Consider the following 19,332-nt stretch of genomic DNA (forward strand, 5'->3'; position numbering starts at 1 on the left):
AGAATGTAGTATAGATAGCTGTGTGTGTGTGTGTGTGTGTGTTTTCACCTCAGTGACGAGGAAAATCTCTCATATGATCCCTTACAATTCTCGCTTTGTTGTGCCCGCTCTCTGTATCTCGCTGTGCCAGGCCGATGTAAACAAAAGCCTGGAGTCAAGTGTGTGTGACAAATGTGTAAGCCGCTCCAATTTTTCCTCAAAGAATAAAAACCCCACCAGAGGGCTATTCCCTCGTCCAACTGGCCCAGGCTCTCCTCTGTCTCACTGTCACTTCTCTCTCTGATAGAATGGTCCAGGGTTCTTTCTCAGTTCGGTGGGGGGGGGGGGGGGGGGGGAGACGAGAGCACAATTAAACCATAGCCAACCCTTGCTTCACCCGTAGAGTGATGGACGAGGCTTCTCTCCCTGCTCCCAGCCTCCTCAGCCTGTCTCTCCTGCCCCTCCTGCCCATGGGATGAGGAGGCCCCATCTACCCCCCGAGCCCTTGTTGTCGAGGCTCCTCGGCCTTTGAATGGAGGTAAACAGACCATTCTAACATTCTCTCTCTGGTGACAGGCAAGAGTAAGGAAGTCCACTCGATGTGACTACGGTCATTCAGAGAAGTCTAAATGTCCCCCAGAATCCACTAAATGGAGTTAAAAGACTGGCTCTGGTGTAGAGAAAGCACTTATTTATGTAGATGTGCCTTCACCTTGCTGATGATCAGTCAGAAGGCTTTTTTTGTTTTGTTTTGTTTACTGAACATTTTGTGGGTTTACATGGTATCGTGAGAGATATTTGGTTAGACCATTGGAATGCTGTTTGGCAAATTCAGCGAAGACAAAATATATTTGTTTCACCCCTTAATGGAAAAACAACCTCTGCCACACACACACACTGAAACTCAAGGTTGCTGTGCAGAGATGTACAATAAAACATGAAAGGCATATTGTTGGAGTTGGAGAGGAGCAGACCGTAGGGAATGTTAGACAGTTATGGCCTACATGTTAATGTCATCATCATTTGTCCCTGCCATATTTCTCTTTTTTTGTTGAGTCTGTTGGCGTTTTTTCCTCTTTGTTGTGAATAGATACAACTTAATTGTCATTGCAGAGTACAAGTACCAGACAACGCAATGCAGTTCAGCATCTAACCAGTAGTGCAAATAGTTATATAAAAACATGCTATAAAAACATATAGATAGAGATAATGATAGGTACAGTATGGCAAGGACGGTAGTTTAGAGGTATATACAGTTATAAGCTATGTACAGTTAAGGTAACTTATGTACAGTATGTAATGTAAAGATGTATAAAAGAGGCTATATCAAAGAGGTACAGTATGTGCAATATGCAATAATACGGTATGTGCAAAGGTAGTAATTAATTAATTAATAATAATTTTGCCATTTAGCAGACGCCTTTATCCAAAGCGACTTACAATTACGAATTACAGGGACATTCCCCCTGGAGTAACTGAGGGCTAAGTGCCTTACCCAAGGGCACACTAGTAGTGGTGTGGCTTCAGGCGGGATTTGAACTCACAACCTTCCGATCACAAGTCCAACTCACTATCCACTAGACCACCACTACCCCACAAGGTAGTATTGTAGTGATTGTGACACATCAAACCCATGGCAGCCTCTCAACGTCCCTATCCTTCTGCTGTCAGCATACCTTTCATTGACTCATAAACTCCTCTCATGTCTCCCCATGGTTTAGTTTGAGAAGCTAACAGCCTAATAATGAACAGCCTATGTTGCTGCTGGCAGTTGATTTAATAAGAAGAGTCATTTTTCAATCTTTCTGCAGTGCTTGTTGCTAGTATATAGCCACGGTCTAGGCTTTAATACGTTGAAAATCAGAAAAATGCAGGATGTTTTTGAAGTCTCTGACATGACATTGCATAGCATGCCTGCTGCACATTGTTGCATAAGCCCCACTGTTCAGTAACTCAACTCTCTGTCCATGTCCATGCATAACTGGTTACTCCCTTTCCTTTGAACCGAGCCTGTCCTGGATCCAGTTCAACGGCGAGAGGGCCAATGAGGCGTGAGCTTCTGGGCCGAGGCAGCCTGATGTCAGTGGTATAATTTGGGGGATGTTTGACTGAACGATAATTGTTGTAATGATGATGAACATGGCTCTGTCCTTTCTTGTCTGGTTGCTGTCTGGAGGGTGTCCAGGGCGTCCCTCTCTTAGCGTCTACCTTCTGCCTCAGGGCTGGAAAACACACAGCCATGGTTACTGTATCATGGAGCTGGGATAGACATTCTGGGATGCTATGATGCTATGCAATATGCATGGTCCTCTGTGGCTCAGTTGGTAGAGCATGGTGCTAACGCCGCTTAGGTTATTATGGGTTTGGATCCTGCTGGGACCATATATACTGAGAAATGTACGCACTCACTGCAATGTAAAATAAAAGTGTCTAAATGGCATATATTATACTATTATATTACCATGGAGCGAGGATAGCCACTCTTGGATGCTTGGATGAGATAATATCAGGGAAGCTATGGCTGGGCCTCGTGAAGAATCTTTCACTTCTCATTGAAGTAGAATGGAACACATCCTGCAGAATAAAACTATTGTGCAGAATGATATTACTGGTAAAAAGTGTATATTTGATTAAAGAGGAGAGGTTTTATTTTTCTCTATTTTTTTTCTCTACAGGTGTCCTCCTGTGTTTGGCCAATCAGAAACCTGCATGTGTGACGCCACAGCCAGCAATGGAACCCTGGCCTGCAGTGGCCTGGGTCCTACTGCTGACGGTCATCGTTGATTGGCTGAAAACGGCCCAATCAAAGGACTTCACGGAACAAGACATCATCTACCTCCATCCTTCAAGTAAGAGTCTGCCTTCATAACTGAAGGCAAAAGCATTCAGTTATTTAATGGTGTCCCAGGAGGCTGGTTGAATTGGAGGACTGGCTCCATTCGCTGTAATGGAATGGAATGAGGAATGGTGTCAAACATGGTATAATAAAACACATTCCTCATTCCATACAATCCATTACAATGAGCCGGTCGTCCTCCGTTTTCTACCTCCACCAGCCTCCACTGTGTCGCATTCGTTTTCTAGAGATACCAGAGCTAAATTGGGGGGCAAAGCATCAAATCTAATTTACACTGTCCCTTTGTTTGTGTGGGTACTACATTTATTAGACTATCACTATACCAACAAGTCATTTAGAGTGAGATCATTGATGTCTGGCGCAGGCTTAGGCTGGCACGGATGCCCTGTAGATCAGTCAGAGATCCTATCCAGGATGCGACCCTCTATTATTCCAGCGGCCGGGTGTGATAAACATGAGACGGTCACGCCTCCTCCGCTATTGGTCCCGGGTGTTAAGCCCCTGACCCGACATCCATGTAGTCGAGATGTACTCTCTTGAGAACTAATAAGCCAGGGATAGCGTGAGTCCCCCCAGACCATCAGTCTCCGGTAAAACCTGTCATTAGACTGGGACTGTTATTATATACGGCAACTGTAAAGGGCCCCCCCCCCCCTTGTCCATCTCCTCTCTTTCTCACACATACGGGACACAGACACTACACAGACTCAGTCATACACACTTACACACCAACGCACTCCCACACTCATGCAGCAGGCACACACATACTTACACGCGCACACACACGCGAGCAGGTATGAACTCACAGACACACATACACAACAACGCACACAAGCAAGAACGCACGCTCGCTCGTGCGGACACACACACACACATACACACAGACAATGCACACACTTTCTCACCCCCTCGTGGTAAGACTGCTGTTAGAAGTAGCCTCTCTTTATTACATTTCCTATAATCACTGCTTACCCCTAACATGAACAGATCGCCCTATAACCCAAATGTTGTATGACGGACCCTTATGAGATATGAACCAGGCTCTCAAAGAGCTCTGCTGGGATAACTTTTAGGGGTGTATCCACTATCCAGTGAGCTGCTTCTGATCCCTAGCCAAACCAGACAGAGCCACAGCTGGTGCAGCAACTGTCTGTACTCTCCCCCACCCCACCCCTCCCCAACCCAACCCATCCCGTGCCCCTCTTTGAAGTACGGTATGGGGTCACGTGTCTCCATGCATAGCTTACCCAGCATGGTGGCCTGTGTCGTCACGGCCTCCGGCCCTTCTGCCTCCTGCCCTCTGCCCTCCTCTGTCTCATCCACACATCAGCTCCGGCTCGGGGCTGTTTTGCAGTGTCCCAGTTGTTGCAGTTGCTCACGATAGACACACTATAGAATGTTGGAATGATCTTATTTTTTTTTATTGTCGAAACTCGAAAGATAATCTAACAAGATTTTGTTTGTTGCTTCAGATTGAATCAGACAGGCTCAAACTAACACTATAGAATGTTGGAATGATCTTCTTGTTTTTTATTGTCGAAAAAGATAATCTAACAAGATTTGGTTTGTTGTTTCAGATTGAATCAGACAGGCTCAAACTAAGTTTTGATTGAGTTTGTCAGATCAAAGATTTGTAGAGTGTTTTTCTGCTCATAAGCAATTAAAGTAAGACAACAGTGATCCGACATGTAGCAAGTGAACCGACAATGTGACAATGACGATGGGGAACTCAGCTGAGGGTAAATTGATTAATTGTCGTCCTTTGGTTGGCCCTGTGCCTCAGACAGAATGTTCTGGCTGGGCTGAATGCGAACGGAGCCACTAGTTGGACCCCAGTGTCAATTAGATCATGTTCATAAGCCACAGGAATGGCTGCTCTAGTCTCCACAACATTGTACTGTACCCTCTCTCGCTGTTTTTCTGCCTCGAATAGACAAATAGACATCATGGTAACCACAAGTCTCGTCGCCACACTGCTGGTAAACAGCTCTGTTTTTGTTTTTTTTCTTCTCTTCAGTTGCTCTCAATAACCTTGTTATATCTGTAGAGCTTGTATTAAAAGGTTGTATTTCTGTTTCAATGGTTGATTCTCCCAGGTCCAGCCGTGTGTAGCAATCCTTTCCTTTGGTTAGACCTGCAGTGGTCCATCCTCACGCAAGTCAATAGCAACAGCAACAGGTCGGCAAACTGAAAGGCCTCCACTATGTGAGAGAAAGGGCACGCTAGGTAAACCCCCAGATTAGAGGTTGAAACAACCGCCACTCTCCCTAGGAAGCAGGCATGTGAGAGGTCAGCCCTCCCACGTTTATCAATTAAAAAATAAATAAATAAAAAACAGGACCCCACGTAGCCGGGATGAAAATCTCTTTAAGATCTGTGGCTCTTTAATCACAGAAAGGCAGAACTCCCTGGATCAGGTTTGCAACGCGGACAGCTTTCCGGGATACTGCGGGAGATATCCGTGTCTGCTCCAGGCCACCTCTCTGGTCCCAGTGGGGATTTGGTTTGTGTGTGTGTGTGTGTGTGTGTGTGTGTGAGTATGTGCGTCCTTGTCTGTTTGCCTGTCTCTCTGTGTATGCTAGTTCCTGTCTGTGTATGCCAGGTATAATCATGTGTGTCTGTGTACACATGTGAGCATGTGGACAGTTGTTTTGTGTGTGCGTGCGTGTCTGTCTGTCTGTCTGTCTGTGTGTCTGTGTATGCCAGTCAGTGTGATTGTGCGGGTATAATCATGCGTGTCTGTGTACACATGTGAGTGTGTGGACAGTTGTTTTGTGTGTGTGTGTGTGTGTGTGTGTGTGTGTGTGTGTGTGGGAGGGCTGTTAGGCAGCAACAACCGGGTAACTAGACATCCTTGGAGATGAAGTGGGGGGTTCATGGTCTAGGCGAGGAGAGGCCAGGCGTGATCATGGTGATTGGCCAAGCAGCTTTGTGTGTCCAATGAAGTTTTGCCTGACCTGCAGGCCTGCAGCTGTCACTGGGGATGGGCGGAGAGGAGGGAGGGAGTGCAGGGGGGAGGGGGCCAAACAGATTAATGTAATCGTGCAAAATTGGAAAGACTAACAGGCCTCGCCGTTTGATCACAACAGATGGCTTCTATGGACACATTCTCCATCCTCTGGGGACCCTGCATTGAAGGAGCACAACTGTGATGCAGGCTCTGGGTGTTGCACTGTGATGCAGGCTCTGACATTTTTTTGTTAGTAATTCATAAAATACAAAGGTTCCATCTCACAAAACATAATGGAATGTAAAAACTTTGACGCTCAATATCTCTGAACTACCCTAAACGGAGATAGAACCGTATAATTCTAAACTCACGTCTGGGTGTTGAACTGTGATGAAGGCTCTGGGTGTTGAACTGTGATGCAGGCTCTCGGTGTTGCAATAGATTAGGAGAGAGTAGCAAAACTGCAAACTAGCCACTTTTGATCATCCTGTGGAGAGCAAAAGAATGAGTCAGCACTCTAGGTTGAGGCATGGCACTGTATTCCCTCGACCAATGATCTCTCAGTTCATATTTGAATCTCCCTTTGAGACCTCCCATAATCTGACAGGCACTTATTGAATTTATCCAGTGTTTTTAGCTTTCGTTGGCAGGATGCCATAAGATAATATTACAATTCCCCTGAAGCTTGTTTTTGTGAAATCGTTCAACATTTCAGGACCTCTCTTTGATGCGCAAGGCTAAATAGATCAGTTAATAGTTGATGAAGTGTTCCAATGGTTTGCACTGTGTGATTCTCAATGTGTTTGTGTTTGTGGGGTCACAGCCACTCCATTCCCAGGTGGGTTCAAGTGCTTCACCTGTGAAGAAGCGTCGGACAACTACGAGTGTAACCGCTGGGCGCCTGACCTGTACTGCCCAAAAGGTAAGCAGACTAATCATGACGTTAGAATTATAAGGTTCTATCTCAGGTTCTATCTTTTTGTCAAAATTGAGTTTTTCACATAATCTGATCCATTAGGTGTTTATTAATGCCTGTGTGGTGTTATTTTTAAAATGTTGACATTTTTTTGTTAGTAATTAATAAAATACAACGGTTCCATCTCACAAAACATAATGGAATGGAAAAACTTTGACGCTCAATATCTCTGAACTACCCTAAACGGAGATAGAACCTTATAATTCTAAGCTCACGTAATACCTTATTCACACTACATAACCGAATGCAGCTGAGTCAGTCTGAGTCTGGACTGGGCCGGCCTGTTGACTCATTCACCATAGTTGCTGAAACAGTGCTGAAAAAGGAAAATAGGGAAATATTACAGCCAGCGCATTTCTTTTCTTCGGGTCGCCCCCCTCGCGTGAAGTCCCCTTTCAACACTGTTGATTAGTACGACTTGAAGCCTACTCTTATAGGAGACATAATGCTAACAGATTTACTTTACACTCAGAGACTCTTCTCTGTACCGGTATTTTAGATTTGGCATTATTTCAATCAAAGTGCTTCCATGAGATTATAAATGACTGCTCTGTTTGTACTATGCAGGCCTCTGTACCTGTTTATTATTGAATATAATTCACTTCTCTGTGGACATGTTTAGCTCATAAATAGCTGCCCTTATAAAGGGTTAGCTTTCCTCCGACCCCTCTAGGCAGATTTACAGCACCTTTCTAATGACTAAGTTACTTTCGGCCTAGCCCCGAAAAGACACATTCTTTCACATGAATAACAGTTTTATAGATTGTGGGGTGATGCAGTGCTGGTTGACCAAAAGGTCTGTGGAATGCTGCCCGGTAATGTGGTACGATTGGCATTTCTCATGCTTTTTCAACATGACACAAGTCACATTCATGACATAGCTTTAGGGGTTTTGGACAAGGATTACATCTCAAGAGTCTCAAGAGGGATTAAATAGTATAGTTACTTTTTCAAGGCAAGTTTATTTAACCTCCGAACAAAACAAATAACACCTTTTGCTGTCAGTTCTAAAGCTCTCCCTGAATGATTGTAGCTATCTTAGACTTTATTTTTAGCTAGCCATGATAAGGTGTTACAGTAAAAGATATAAGATTATTGGTCAATACTAATTATACAGTAATAATTGTGGACTTTTTATTGTCTCCAACAGAGGCCAGATATTGTTTCACGCGTCACAAGATGGACGTTGAGGGAGACAGTGTGTCCGTGACGAAGCGCTGTGTGGCCCTAGAGGACTGCCTCGCCACCGGATGCATTGAAGTGGACCATGAAGGAAACAGGGTAAAGAGGTCGACAGTTTAGCCTTGTGTTTGTGACGTTAAGAGTGCCATAAGTTTAAGTTGGTATTTAACTTTAAGTTGGTGTTTGCTGTTTAGTTTGGAGCTGTAGTAATGTCTAGGGTTGGCACAAACAAAGACAGGGACAGGTGTCACTAGTGTTGTCGGGGCTGCTAACAGGGTTAGGTCTCATATAATATACTCCATTTAGCTGACGCTTTTATCCAAAGCCACTTACATTGCACTGAGTGCATAACATTTTTCAGTATTATATATAGGTCTCAGCAGCAATCAAACTCACAACCTAGGCATTGTTAGCGCCACATTCTACCAACTGAGCCACATAGGACCACAGAGGACCACAGGTTCATGGTATGGCTAGAGCTTAGACTATGATTACGGTCAGAGGGTTACGGTCAGGGTTTGAGGTTAATGTCAGGGTCAGACAGGACTATATGGCCCTCTATACGGAGGGCTCTGTCCTAGTCAGCACCACTTAACTGAGCTTTTTAGTTAATCCAGAGATCCTCCAAAGTGGCCAGTCTAGATAAGATAAGGACCGGTAGTTGAACTAACCTCTCTCAGTCACTGTCTCCTCTAATCCTTGCTGAAAGGTCTGTGTCCTCACTACTGCGGAAGATTCCTCAGAGAGAGAGAGAGAGAGAGAGAGAGAGAGAATAATGGGAAACAACAGAGTTCAATTTATGGAGATTATGGAAAAGAAGACAACACTAAAAGAGTCCTAAATGGTTTGTGTGACCTTTGAACTTTGGTCTTGTTGTACTGTAGATGTGTACCTCCTGCTGCGAGGGGAACATCTGTAACCTCCCTCTGCCTTGGAACGAGACGGAAGCCGTGTTCGCCACCACCTCGCCACTCAGCGGCTCCTCCGCCGGGCTCTCGCGGAGCTACGCCCTAACGTCCCTCCTACCCATCCTCACCTTCCTCATCTCCAGCTACATCTGAGAGACAGAGACAGAGAGAGAGAGAGAGAGACTTCTTTTCACTTTTTTTTTTTCTCGAACAGTTTGAAGACCCAATCTAACTGATGATGGATCCAGTCTACTCCTTCTTCTTCGCTGAGGCCGGCGATGCCTTTTTTTGGAACGTTTTTTTCCCCCCTTTTATTTCAAAAGGGATTCTGTTTGACTACCCTTCAACGTTCTGCAGGGGGTATCAATAGAATGAGCACTTAGTACAGCACACTGATACTGCCTTTGGATCGCAGGCAGTATCTCAGTCGATCTTGAAGGATAAAACATAACAAAAAAACATGACACTATACTGTTACATCACCCCCCCCCCCCCCCCTACTAGTACTCTGCATTTCTGCACAAATCTAGAGGGGAAACTGTAGACCTAGACATTTGCTCTGGCGTGTTTGGACCTGTCAGTTGTAAAAGGGCTACAACATTTTTAGAGAGATAAAGAAACATTTAAGAACAGATACTTACAGTAACTTCTATAATGATTTATCTGCTTTAACTTCTCTTTTGTATGTTTTTATGTCACATTTATGAGTCAGTATCCCATGTTGTATGATCGACACATATGTACATATACATAGTATTTATTTTTTTATCAATCATTGTTGCTAGAACGTGAGTATTTGTGCAAGGTAACTCCTAGGTTAGGAGTAGGTTGTAGTAGCATGTACTGTAGCTGACGTGTGGACGACTGGACTTCATTTATTTTTCCAGATGGAACAGATAACAGGCTCTCATCTTTTTATGTCCGATGGCTGGAAAGTATTTTTATCAACATGGAAAGAAATCCTGGCGCCCATCAAACAAATGCTTAACCCTTTGCACGAGGTGTGAAAGCTATTTCCTCAAACCTTTAAAAAAAAAAAGACAGAAAGTGAATCACAGGACTATTTCGGTTTCATGATTTTCCGATAATTAAAAAATACCACCGATTTTTCCACATTGTTCACGAGGTTGCCCCACGCCATGTCAAAGCACGACACGTCTGTCTAGGCTTTGTGAACTGTCCTGTTTTACATGATAGCATTATTCTGTCCTTATCATATCAGTTTTTTAGTGAGAAGCAACAATGATAACTTACAAAGTGTGCACACAGTTAGCTACTGACACTACACTAGGTGTTCTCCAGAGGACTTGGTTTCTCTCCACTTGTTAATGTTTCCCGTTCACGTGACACTATCGTCTGCTGTTTGTGCTGTGGCTCTGTTCTGTGACACTTCTCTCATCCATCACTCCCTGTTTGGCGGTGTGGCCGGGCCAGAAAATGCAGCGCTTGCAAATACAGTGTTATTGTTCTCCAGGCTTTATGATTTGGTTAGGCTGGGCGCCCGAGACACAGAGGAGGCAGGTCACTTCCCTCCCTCTCTCACACGGTCTGTTCCAAGCCAACCAGGGTTAAGAGGAAAACAGAGGAGATGCATGTTTTACAGAAAAGCCTTACTTTTACCATACTGTAGTTTGCTCTGTTAACAGTTAAAAGTTCTAAGTAAGTATAAGTTTTTTGTTTTTTTTTGAGAGAGAGGTTAAGTAAAGGGCTGGAACAATGTGTGTTGTGTCATTTTGAATCAGGCAATAATAGATGTTCCTTTTTGTTGTGATTTGAGAACCAACATATCTTGCCAGATGTTGCCTTGACTCGTTCTAGCAAAGAGGTTGAACCAGCAGTGGAAACAGTTGTGGTGTATGATGTTATCAGAGGAAATCGCATGCCAATATTGTGCCAATTTGATGTGATGTAAATATCATCTCTGTTTTTATATTAGATTTCTGTAAATAATTGTATATAATATATGTGAATGACTTTGTAACTTCATATTAAAGACATGAAGACATGACCACTTAGATAATAATTTGTGGAAAGTGTTTAAAGATACTGAATGAACCACATTGTCTAAATATTTTAGACCTGAATAATCCCATTTAGGATTTTACCGTCACACAAAAGGACCAGCAAGTTATTCTACTGAACGGTAAAACTGTTTGATCTTCCCAGCGTAAACCACAATAGGGTTAATAAGTAATGGGTTTATTCCTGTATGATCATTAAATAGACCATATCTCTATATTCTACCACACTCCTCCTGCATTCCATCACTATTTATGCCACACCAAAACTATTCCAACTATTTTTTCCAGCTACCGCTTTTCCACAGATTCGACTATTCCACATTTTCCACCCAGGGGCCCGAGCCCCCCAGCCCAGCGGTGGCCATAAATCTACAGTGTTTTTCTACCTTCGACCTTTTTTGTGTTCATAAATATAAAAAGTGAGGGGTGATGACGTCTGAGACTGGATCATGTGACCCTGTTCAGAACCTGGCTCATCAGTAGAACCAGCAGAGGCTGCCAGGCCAGCGGAGATAAGGCCTCCCAGGAGAGTGTTGTTACAGAGACCTGTGACGCTCTCCCAGACACCCAGGTCGTGTATTTAGGGGTGGAAAAGCAAACAAACGACCTTTCACTTCTGGACAACCTCGTTCACCCCTTCTTGAGGAATGGCTGATCCCAGGGGCAGGGCAGGGGTACTAGTTTATGACCGTAGCCTGCAGCTTTTTTACTGGCTGAAGCCGTTCAGTTCCAGGGTCATGAGGGAATGGGATCCGACAGTACATACCGTAAAGACTCTTCACCCCATGATAATGTGTCCTTTTGAAGTCGTGTGCCATTCTTTTAAAAGCAAATATGATCAATCACAGTGTCTGAGACATTGAAAACAAAGTGTGTGGTGGTTTAGTTAAAAAGTAATTGTTCAGCTACAATACATCCATAAAGTTTGTTTGGACTAGTTGGATGTCTTGGGAGATTTATGGGGTTGGACTCAAGAGGGCTTATGGGGGGATTTGAGTGGCTTCGGAGCGCACTCCCAGAGTGAGGCGTAATTTGGAAACATGACCCCGGTTGGATGTCACTCCGGTGGTCAAAGGTTAATATCCTGGGCTCTTTGTCCCTTTTCGTGTCGCAGATGGACTCCGCAGCGAAAATGAAGTTGACTTTGTTGAAATTGTAAAGGCATTTGGTTTCACTGCGAGGTGGCGTCAGTGGTAGCCCATGGTCTTAGGTAACATCCTAATCTTGAAAGGATGTATGGGGCAGTGAGATGAAATGCCTTACTCTCTTACCTTCTCCTCTTTCAGGACAGCCAAAACAGCAATAGCCTTCTCAGGCTTTAGCCCCTGAAGTGTAATTTCCAGGCCGTTTCTTTCCAAGGGGATTAACCTCATTCTCTCTACCTCAGGGCCTGGAGGGTGTTAATTTAAAGGTGACCTGTGGTTGAATGTACTGTATGCTGCCCCGGAGTTCACCCCTCTCAGCCCTCTGTCTCAGTGTCGGTTGAGAAGGAGTGAACTGCCTACTTCTACCACCGACACAGGGGTAGAGGTCCCCACTTCTACCACCGACACAGGGGTAGAGGTCCCCACTTCTACCACCGACACAGGGGTAGAGGTCCCCACTTCTACCACCTACACAGGGGTAGAGGTCCCCACTACTACCCCCTACACAGGGGTAGAGGTCCCCACTACTACCCCCTACACAGGGGTTGAGGTCCCCACTACTACCCCCTACACAGGGGTAGAAGTGTTAACCTACCCGGGTAGAAGTCCCTGTCTACCCTTGCTGCCTCCAGGGGTAGACAGGGACTTCATGATGCTATGTGGACGGTATCGTCATCTTGTTGTGTGTCATCTACACACAGGCGTATTTACTGATGAATATGAATGACTTAACAGCGTCTTACATTTTCACAGACCACAATAACGATGTATCACCAGGTCTTTGATCACCAGGAAATTCAAAATGTTGCCAGGCCGGTCAAGTTCACCGTTGAGATCAACCGTAGCATGTTCATAATGATTGAGTGCCGTTTCAGGACTGGAGCAGAGGCCCGAAGAATGGCTGTCATTGTATGAGGGCATGGCTGCATATCCTGTTCACTGTGGACCTGCTTCGATTTTAATTACCTCTACAGCAGACTCACAGGGAAGAGGGGGGCTTCAATGGAAAACAAGTCCATTCCTCTCTCACTGCAGAGAAAGAAGCCTAGCCCTGCACATTGCTCTGTGTAGATACAGACTGTATACCTACCTGTACACTGAAACAAGTCACTGGTGGTACGGTGGACATGTCACAAATATTCAGAGTGGACATGGTACAGTGATACAAGCTGTTGCACCTGTTGTGTTGGGGTAGAGTTAAGCATGGTGAAGTAGAAAATGGTGCGTGCAGGACCATGACAGAGGTTTTTACTGCTGGTTGGTGATTCATGGGAAGGCTGACAGGAAAGGGGAATGGGTGTAGGGGGGGAGGGGGCGCGCCCTGGTGAGTGGCTGAGTCAGCTGTGCCCCATTATCCCACTGGAATGTCAGGGAAGGAGATTCAAAAATGTATCAGGATCACAGACCAGGTGAGATTACTGGACTGGAGTGTGCATGTGTCCGTGTGTCTGTGTGTGTGTGTGTTTTTGCGTGTGCATGTATCTGTGTGTGTGTGTGTGTGTGTGTGTGTGTGTGTGTGTGTGTGTGTGTGTCTGTGTGTGTGTGCGTGCACTTGTAGAATGGTGAACCTTTTATTTTACACGACAGCCATTAATTTATATGTGTGCTTCTGTAGTTCCCTTCCCCCCGCAGACAGACAGGCCTCCTTGGCAAGGAACTTCAATTTAATAACCACAACCACTGTACAGTCAACATTGTCTATTGAAGTTTCCCTCCAACTCCTTCCCTATATTCATATAATTGATGCCATTACAAACTCAACCTGACATCTTTATCATTTTTGGAATACATGACTGTCACTAATTCAGAGCAGGTCTCTTATGAAAGGCCAGGATAAATACCCTCTTGTTTATAATTTAGCTAACCAAATGATTAAATCTGATTTAAATTGAATCTGAATGAATAGCGTATGAGTGTACGTAGTGACTGAATAATATTGGCTCTGAAGAATGATCCCCTTGCTTTTTATCCATGTTATTGGACCCCAAGGACCCCAATTGAAATAAGCCAGTGGCTTTCTTGGGTTTTTATCCTGTTAGTTGACCTTGTATGTAATATGTACTGTCATGTACCTACTTCTGCAAATCTTCTAATAAAGCTTTCAATCAATCAATCAATCAATTGATTTATAGTTCACCTGACCTGGGAAAAGTCTTGGCCTTAGTTTTGAGTTACAGTATGAATAGGAGTGTTTCTGATTAGCTGATTAGCTATTAGGTCAAAGGTCAAACCCAACAGTTAAACATGTACAGTCTGTCATAAACTGTATATGATACTGTATCTGTCTGAAGAACCATGGCCCAATGATGATAAGGATGTCTCTAAATGAAGCTTCTGCCGTGGGAACAGGGTTAGGCCGGACAGTGACAGTGTGTTTGGGTGTGACTGACTGAGGAAACACTAGTGGACAGTGATGTAAGTGTGAAAGCCCCTTAAGAGGAAGACACTTGACAGCAAGGAAGTATGTTGTGAGAATCCCTCTATATTTATGGAAATCATTCCCGGGGTTTTGGAAGCACTTCAGGAAGCGTTGCTGCATTAGGTGGATCTGGGTGATTCTGAGTCATGGCAAAGTTGTTAAAGAAAGATCCTGATAGATGGATCGTGTGCTCTTGGCATTTTACAGTAAAAAAGGATTAACATTGTCAACACAGGATTAATATCTCAGAAAAACAAAGACCTTGGCTATAAAATTAGCAGATCATAGGGCATTAGAAAGGTACATAATTATGTGTATACATATACAAATCATAAAATGAATGCTTTTGTTGAATACCTGTCCTTCTCTATTGTTATCCAACTACAACCCATAACACATTCTATGCCTATCCATCTCCACGCTCCCGACGGCCCTCTCTGTTGTGGCTTTTTTCCCCGTCTCACCCTGCGTAAGCTGTGTTTGCTTTTGTCCACCCGAGACAAAGTTGTGTCGATCATTACAAATCCCTGTGCTAATCTGTGTCTTAATTGAATGAAATTCCTTGCGTGAAGGCCTAACAGGATTACTGTGGCATGGGGAGCTGGGATGAGCGGAGCAGCCGGGCCCAGTCAGACCAGGGATTACCCTTGGCTATACACTGGCTACACACTGGCTGTACATTGGCTACAACAACATGTCTGTCTGGGGGGAGAGGAGTGGTTTATATCAGAGGTTGCACGCACGCTTGCATGCACGCATTTACATTGACATCGCACGCACACGTCTAAGCACACACAAACACAAACACACACACACACACACATAAACACACACACACATACAAACACACACACACACACACACACAGACACACACAAACACACACACACACAAACACACAAACACACACACACACAGATACACGCTAGGGCGAGGAGCAATCTCCATCAACGGCCATGCACAGTCATATTGGAGATTACCAGCACATAATCAAATGACTGCTAATGAGTGCTAATACAGGGGTAACTCTGTTTGGGAGAGATAGGCTGTCCACTAATATGATGCAGATGAGGGGCTTGATTCCAACACAATGCAGTACTGTGTTCCTCAAACTAATTGCTTTAATGCTGCTTCCTAATGTGATACCCTTAGGTTAATGTTGATTAAGACGGTTGATGGAAACAGGAAAATGTCAAAGTGTGAGTTATGAGTTATGGATGTTCCTTGGTCTTCTATTGTTCTTGTAAGAAGAGAGACTTGGTGACACGGGGTTCCCATTCGCTGCACTCAAGTACAACATCCTGGCCTGGCGGTCACGGCTGACTCAGACATCTTGAAACAATACACTTCACAAGCCGGCGCATTAAAAGTGTGTAATCTTTTTAAGGCATCATCATCAGTCATTGGACCTACGGTAGATTCCCAATTTGTCACATTAAACTTTGACTCGATGGCAGAATTCCTTCCTTCCTTCCATCCTCCTCTTCTTGTCTCAATAATTCTTTACCAAAACTGTACAATGTTCTCTGTGTACAGAATGTACTGTACGTGTATGTAAAAACTATGAGTGTGTGTGTTGGGGGGGGGGCTGTTAAGTAATGTTAACCAACAATAAATGGAATTATCTTAACGTTAATTTCTTTGGCAGCACCAAACCAAAAATGAAATGGAGTGTAGTGTCTTGGTTGAGGACACAGCTAATGTATAAGTTTGTCAGACAGATTTTCACATGACAACACAGACCAACTGCTAGATAATAGCTTGTGATATATGTAGAGACACATAGAGAGAAACCAGCAGTGAAGAGCCTTCGGTCACGTCAATAATAAATAAATAAAATGTATAATTCACATTTGTAGCTTTTTGATCTGAATTGTTTGATTCAATCAAATTATTTGAAGGAATTCAAGTGTCCTTAGGAGCATTTTAATAATTCATACTTGCAAACTAACAAGCAAGCATTCTGACCTAGATATCAACCATGATTCAATTTTAATGCCGCAGATTTCCCCCCTTACAATATTAATCATGTTTGACAAATCCTACTACTGGCATGTATTAAGAACCCTCCTATTTATCAAGTTTCTTGTATTGTTGACAAGAGTAACACTGTGATGCATGTCAAGACAGAGATAAAGCTTGTCTTGGGAACCGTTCCCATTTCTATAAGACAGTAATGCCAAGATGGTAGACTTGTTATGGTGGTAGACAATACGCCATTTCACTCTCACTACAACCTCCTCCACCTCTGTTCTTTTTGGACAGGAAACCATAACCATAACAGTAATAATGCATTCACCCACATATGATTGTATCTGTATAATATTTACACTGACCCCCTGGTCACAGTGAGTGATTCAGGCTTAAACAAATACACACTGACTATTATTAAAGACATACTTTCAAACAATATTCCTTCAACACAACTGCAGTCCTCAAAACCATGCGGTATTTTGGCTAGCATGGGGCTGCATGGAGCAGAAACAGGAGAGAAAAAAATCTTCATGTTTGAACGGAGTCTGTCTGCGAGATTGACAGGCACACAATATGCACTAGTGTTGATGGGAACGTGTGAGGGAAATCTCTGGAGGCGATGATTTGAGAAGTCCAACAGCTCCAAACTCCAAAGTAGTTGCGTGATTTGGATTGTACAACTAGATTAACTAGTTTGCTCTGCGCTGCTAGCCTGCCATCTATCTCTGTGTCTGTCTGGAAGCCTGGGATGTTGACTAATTGTTGTGTACCTGAAGGCCTGATCTGTCAACAGCATGGGGCCCTGCTTCAAAGTTTTAACCCTTAGTGGTCTGAGAGGAGAGACTCCACAGAACTGAACAGGATAGGTTTCTGTAGTTCTAGAACAGGCTAGGTTCTGGAGTCCTTACGTATGTTGATTAGAACATCTGCAGTGTTGAGCGTGTGTTCTGTAATCCTGGCGTGGTTTTATATCCACCATCTAAACACCTGATGGAGAGACAATTGGTATACTGTGTGTTTCTTGCACTGGCATTGTCTCAGATATAGGGGTCCTGAAATGAGTGAAAAAATAGTTTGGGACTGACTTTTAAAGGACAATAAAGGCATTTTTAAAGGACAATAAAGCTGCCAAGTGTGGCTTCTCACAGAAGTTTCAACAACTGTCTTGAGTTATTCGGCAAAAAACCCCATCATGTTCACTCAGGGGCAATTAGAGCCTATCGGGAGTCATGTCAATCACTGGTCGCCATGGCGTGATACCGTGGATACCAACCATGTAAGGAGGCTGAAGCGATCCCTCAAACACGCAAACATTATCCCAGACAGACTCTGTAGCTGGCCCTGCAGGCTGTTGTCTGGTCCCCCCGCTCCTCTCGTGAGAGTCACACTCGTGACAATCACACGCAGGCACAAGTGGTTTGATGCTGTGCCCCCCGTCATGATGTCTAGGGAATCCCGGGTTAGTAAAGACTGGACCCTTGTTCTGGAGCTCACACAATCGTCTCCATCTTGACCAGCTTGCACACTACTAGCATATCAGATCGTGTAGGTTCAGCAGAACCTTGGGACTTGCTCACTGACCTTCCCTGTGTATCATGGGTCGGCTCATGGCATTCTTTATGACGCTCCTAGTCCCTCTACAATGTCTACATGCTGATAACATTCCCACGAGACTAGACCGGAGGTCAGATTAAGGTGACGTATTCGGCTTGTCAGTGTGATGGGCTGTCTTTTGTTTGGATGAAGTTGGTATATATACACACAGTGGCAGACGGGACAGGACTTATAAACCTCACTGCATTTCATGAGCTTTTATTTTTTTTCTAAATGTTTGATGTTTCCCCATTAGTTACAGGACAGTCCTCCACTATCAGATGAAATGTATACACAGAGCCTGTTTACATTGACGAACATCTGTTTGCATTTTATTCTACAGCTCACGCAAACTATAAACACACACAACCTTGAGGTCTCCACTCATCACCGAATATCCATCAAACCACCAAAGTACTGTATACTATCAGGGATTGTGTTACAGTAAGATGCGTATCTCTCCTTTTATGTTTACCATACAGGGAAACATACTTTTCTAAGTACTCTGCCTGTTCTTTTTCACTTGTTGGACCTGTTGGACTAATAAGAAGGCAGGGGGTGTTGGCCAACCAAGTATGTTCCCTGCTGTGATATAATATGGGGACAGAGCCCCACTAGTTGTACAGAGCAGTCTTACGCAAAAGTCTTGTTGAACTCTACAAGCCCATTCGCATGGCTGGACAATAGTGCACTTCTCATCACGGTTAAATAATTAACTGTTTGGCCACTAAACCTTATCTAACAAACCAAATTAAACCACACTTTAATTCTATCCCCTGACCAACCAAATGGATGCAGCCATGGTAATGATGTTCTTCTTGATGGCGCTCTCATGTGATGAGGAGCTTGGTAGGCCTAGATCTAGTAGATAACTTAAGGTAACTATTTAATTAGGTATTGTGCACTTAATAGAGTCAAAGTAAACATAACTAGAGTTGTATTTCTGTGTCACCTATATACAGTAACATTACTTTACATAATGCTAGGATCTACAGGAGGAACTGGACCACCACGTCCTACTGTAGAGAGATATCATTGCACGCAGACGACTTATATAGCTGGGAGGGGGGGGCGCTGGTGAACTCTGAACCTTGGCTGACCCATTCGGTTGTTGAACACGTGTGAGAATTCACAGTTGAACAGGAGGTCATGGTCACCCAACTTACTTATTGTTTTATGTTCTATCTTCTTCTGTGTTGGTGTAAATCTCTGCTATCCCCCCCCCCCCCCCCCCAAGATGAACAAGAGAATGTTTTGTGGATAGAAACAATATTGTTTGCTTTTTCAGTTTTGATTTTGGTGCAGAACATGTGTTCATCTGTCTATAG

General features: G+C 44.0%; 1 protein-coding gene across 1 annotated transcript; it reads left to right on the plus strand.

Annotated features, from left to right (window-relative positions):
* Positions 1–2,710: 2,710 nt before the first annotated feature.
* lypd6 (LY6/PLAUR domain containing 6) lies at positions 2,711–9,005 on the plus strand (the record flags this gene model as incomplete). Its single annotated transcript, XM_080536966.1, has 4 exons — positions 2,711–2,828; positions 6,610–6,708; positions 7,913–8,043; positions 8,829–9,005. 4 exons carry the CDS (start codon positions 2,711–2,713, stop codon positions 9,003–9,005), a joined length of 525 nt encoding a protein of 174 aa, XP_080393092.1.
* Positions 9,006–19,332: the final 10,327 nt, after the last annotated feature.

The sequence above is a fragment of the Nansenia antarctica genome, assembly GCF_963989245.1.
Source record: "Nansenia antarctica genome assembly, chromosome: 7".
NCBI classification, from domain to species: domain Eukaryota; kingdom Metazoa; phylum Chordata; class Actinopteri; order Argentiniformes; family Microstomatidae; genus Nansenia; species Nansenia antarctica.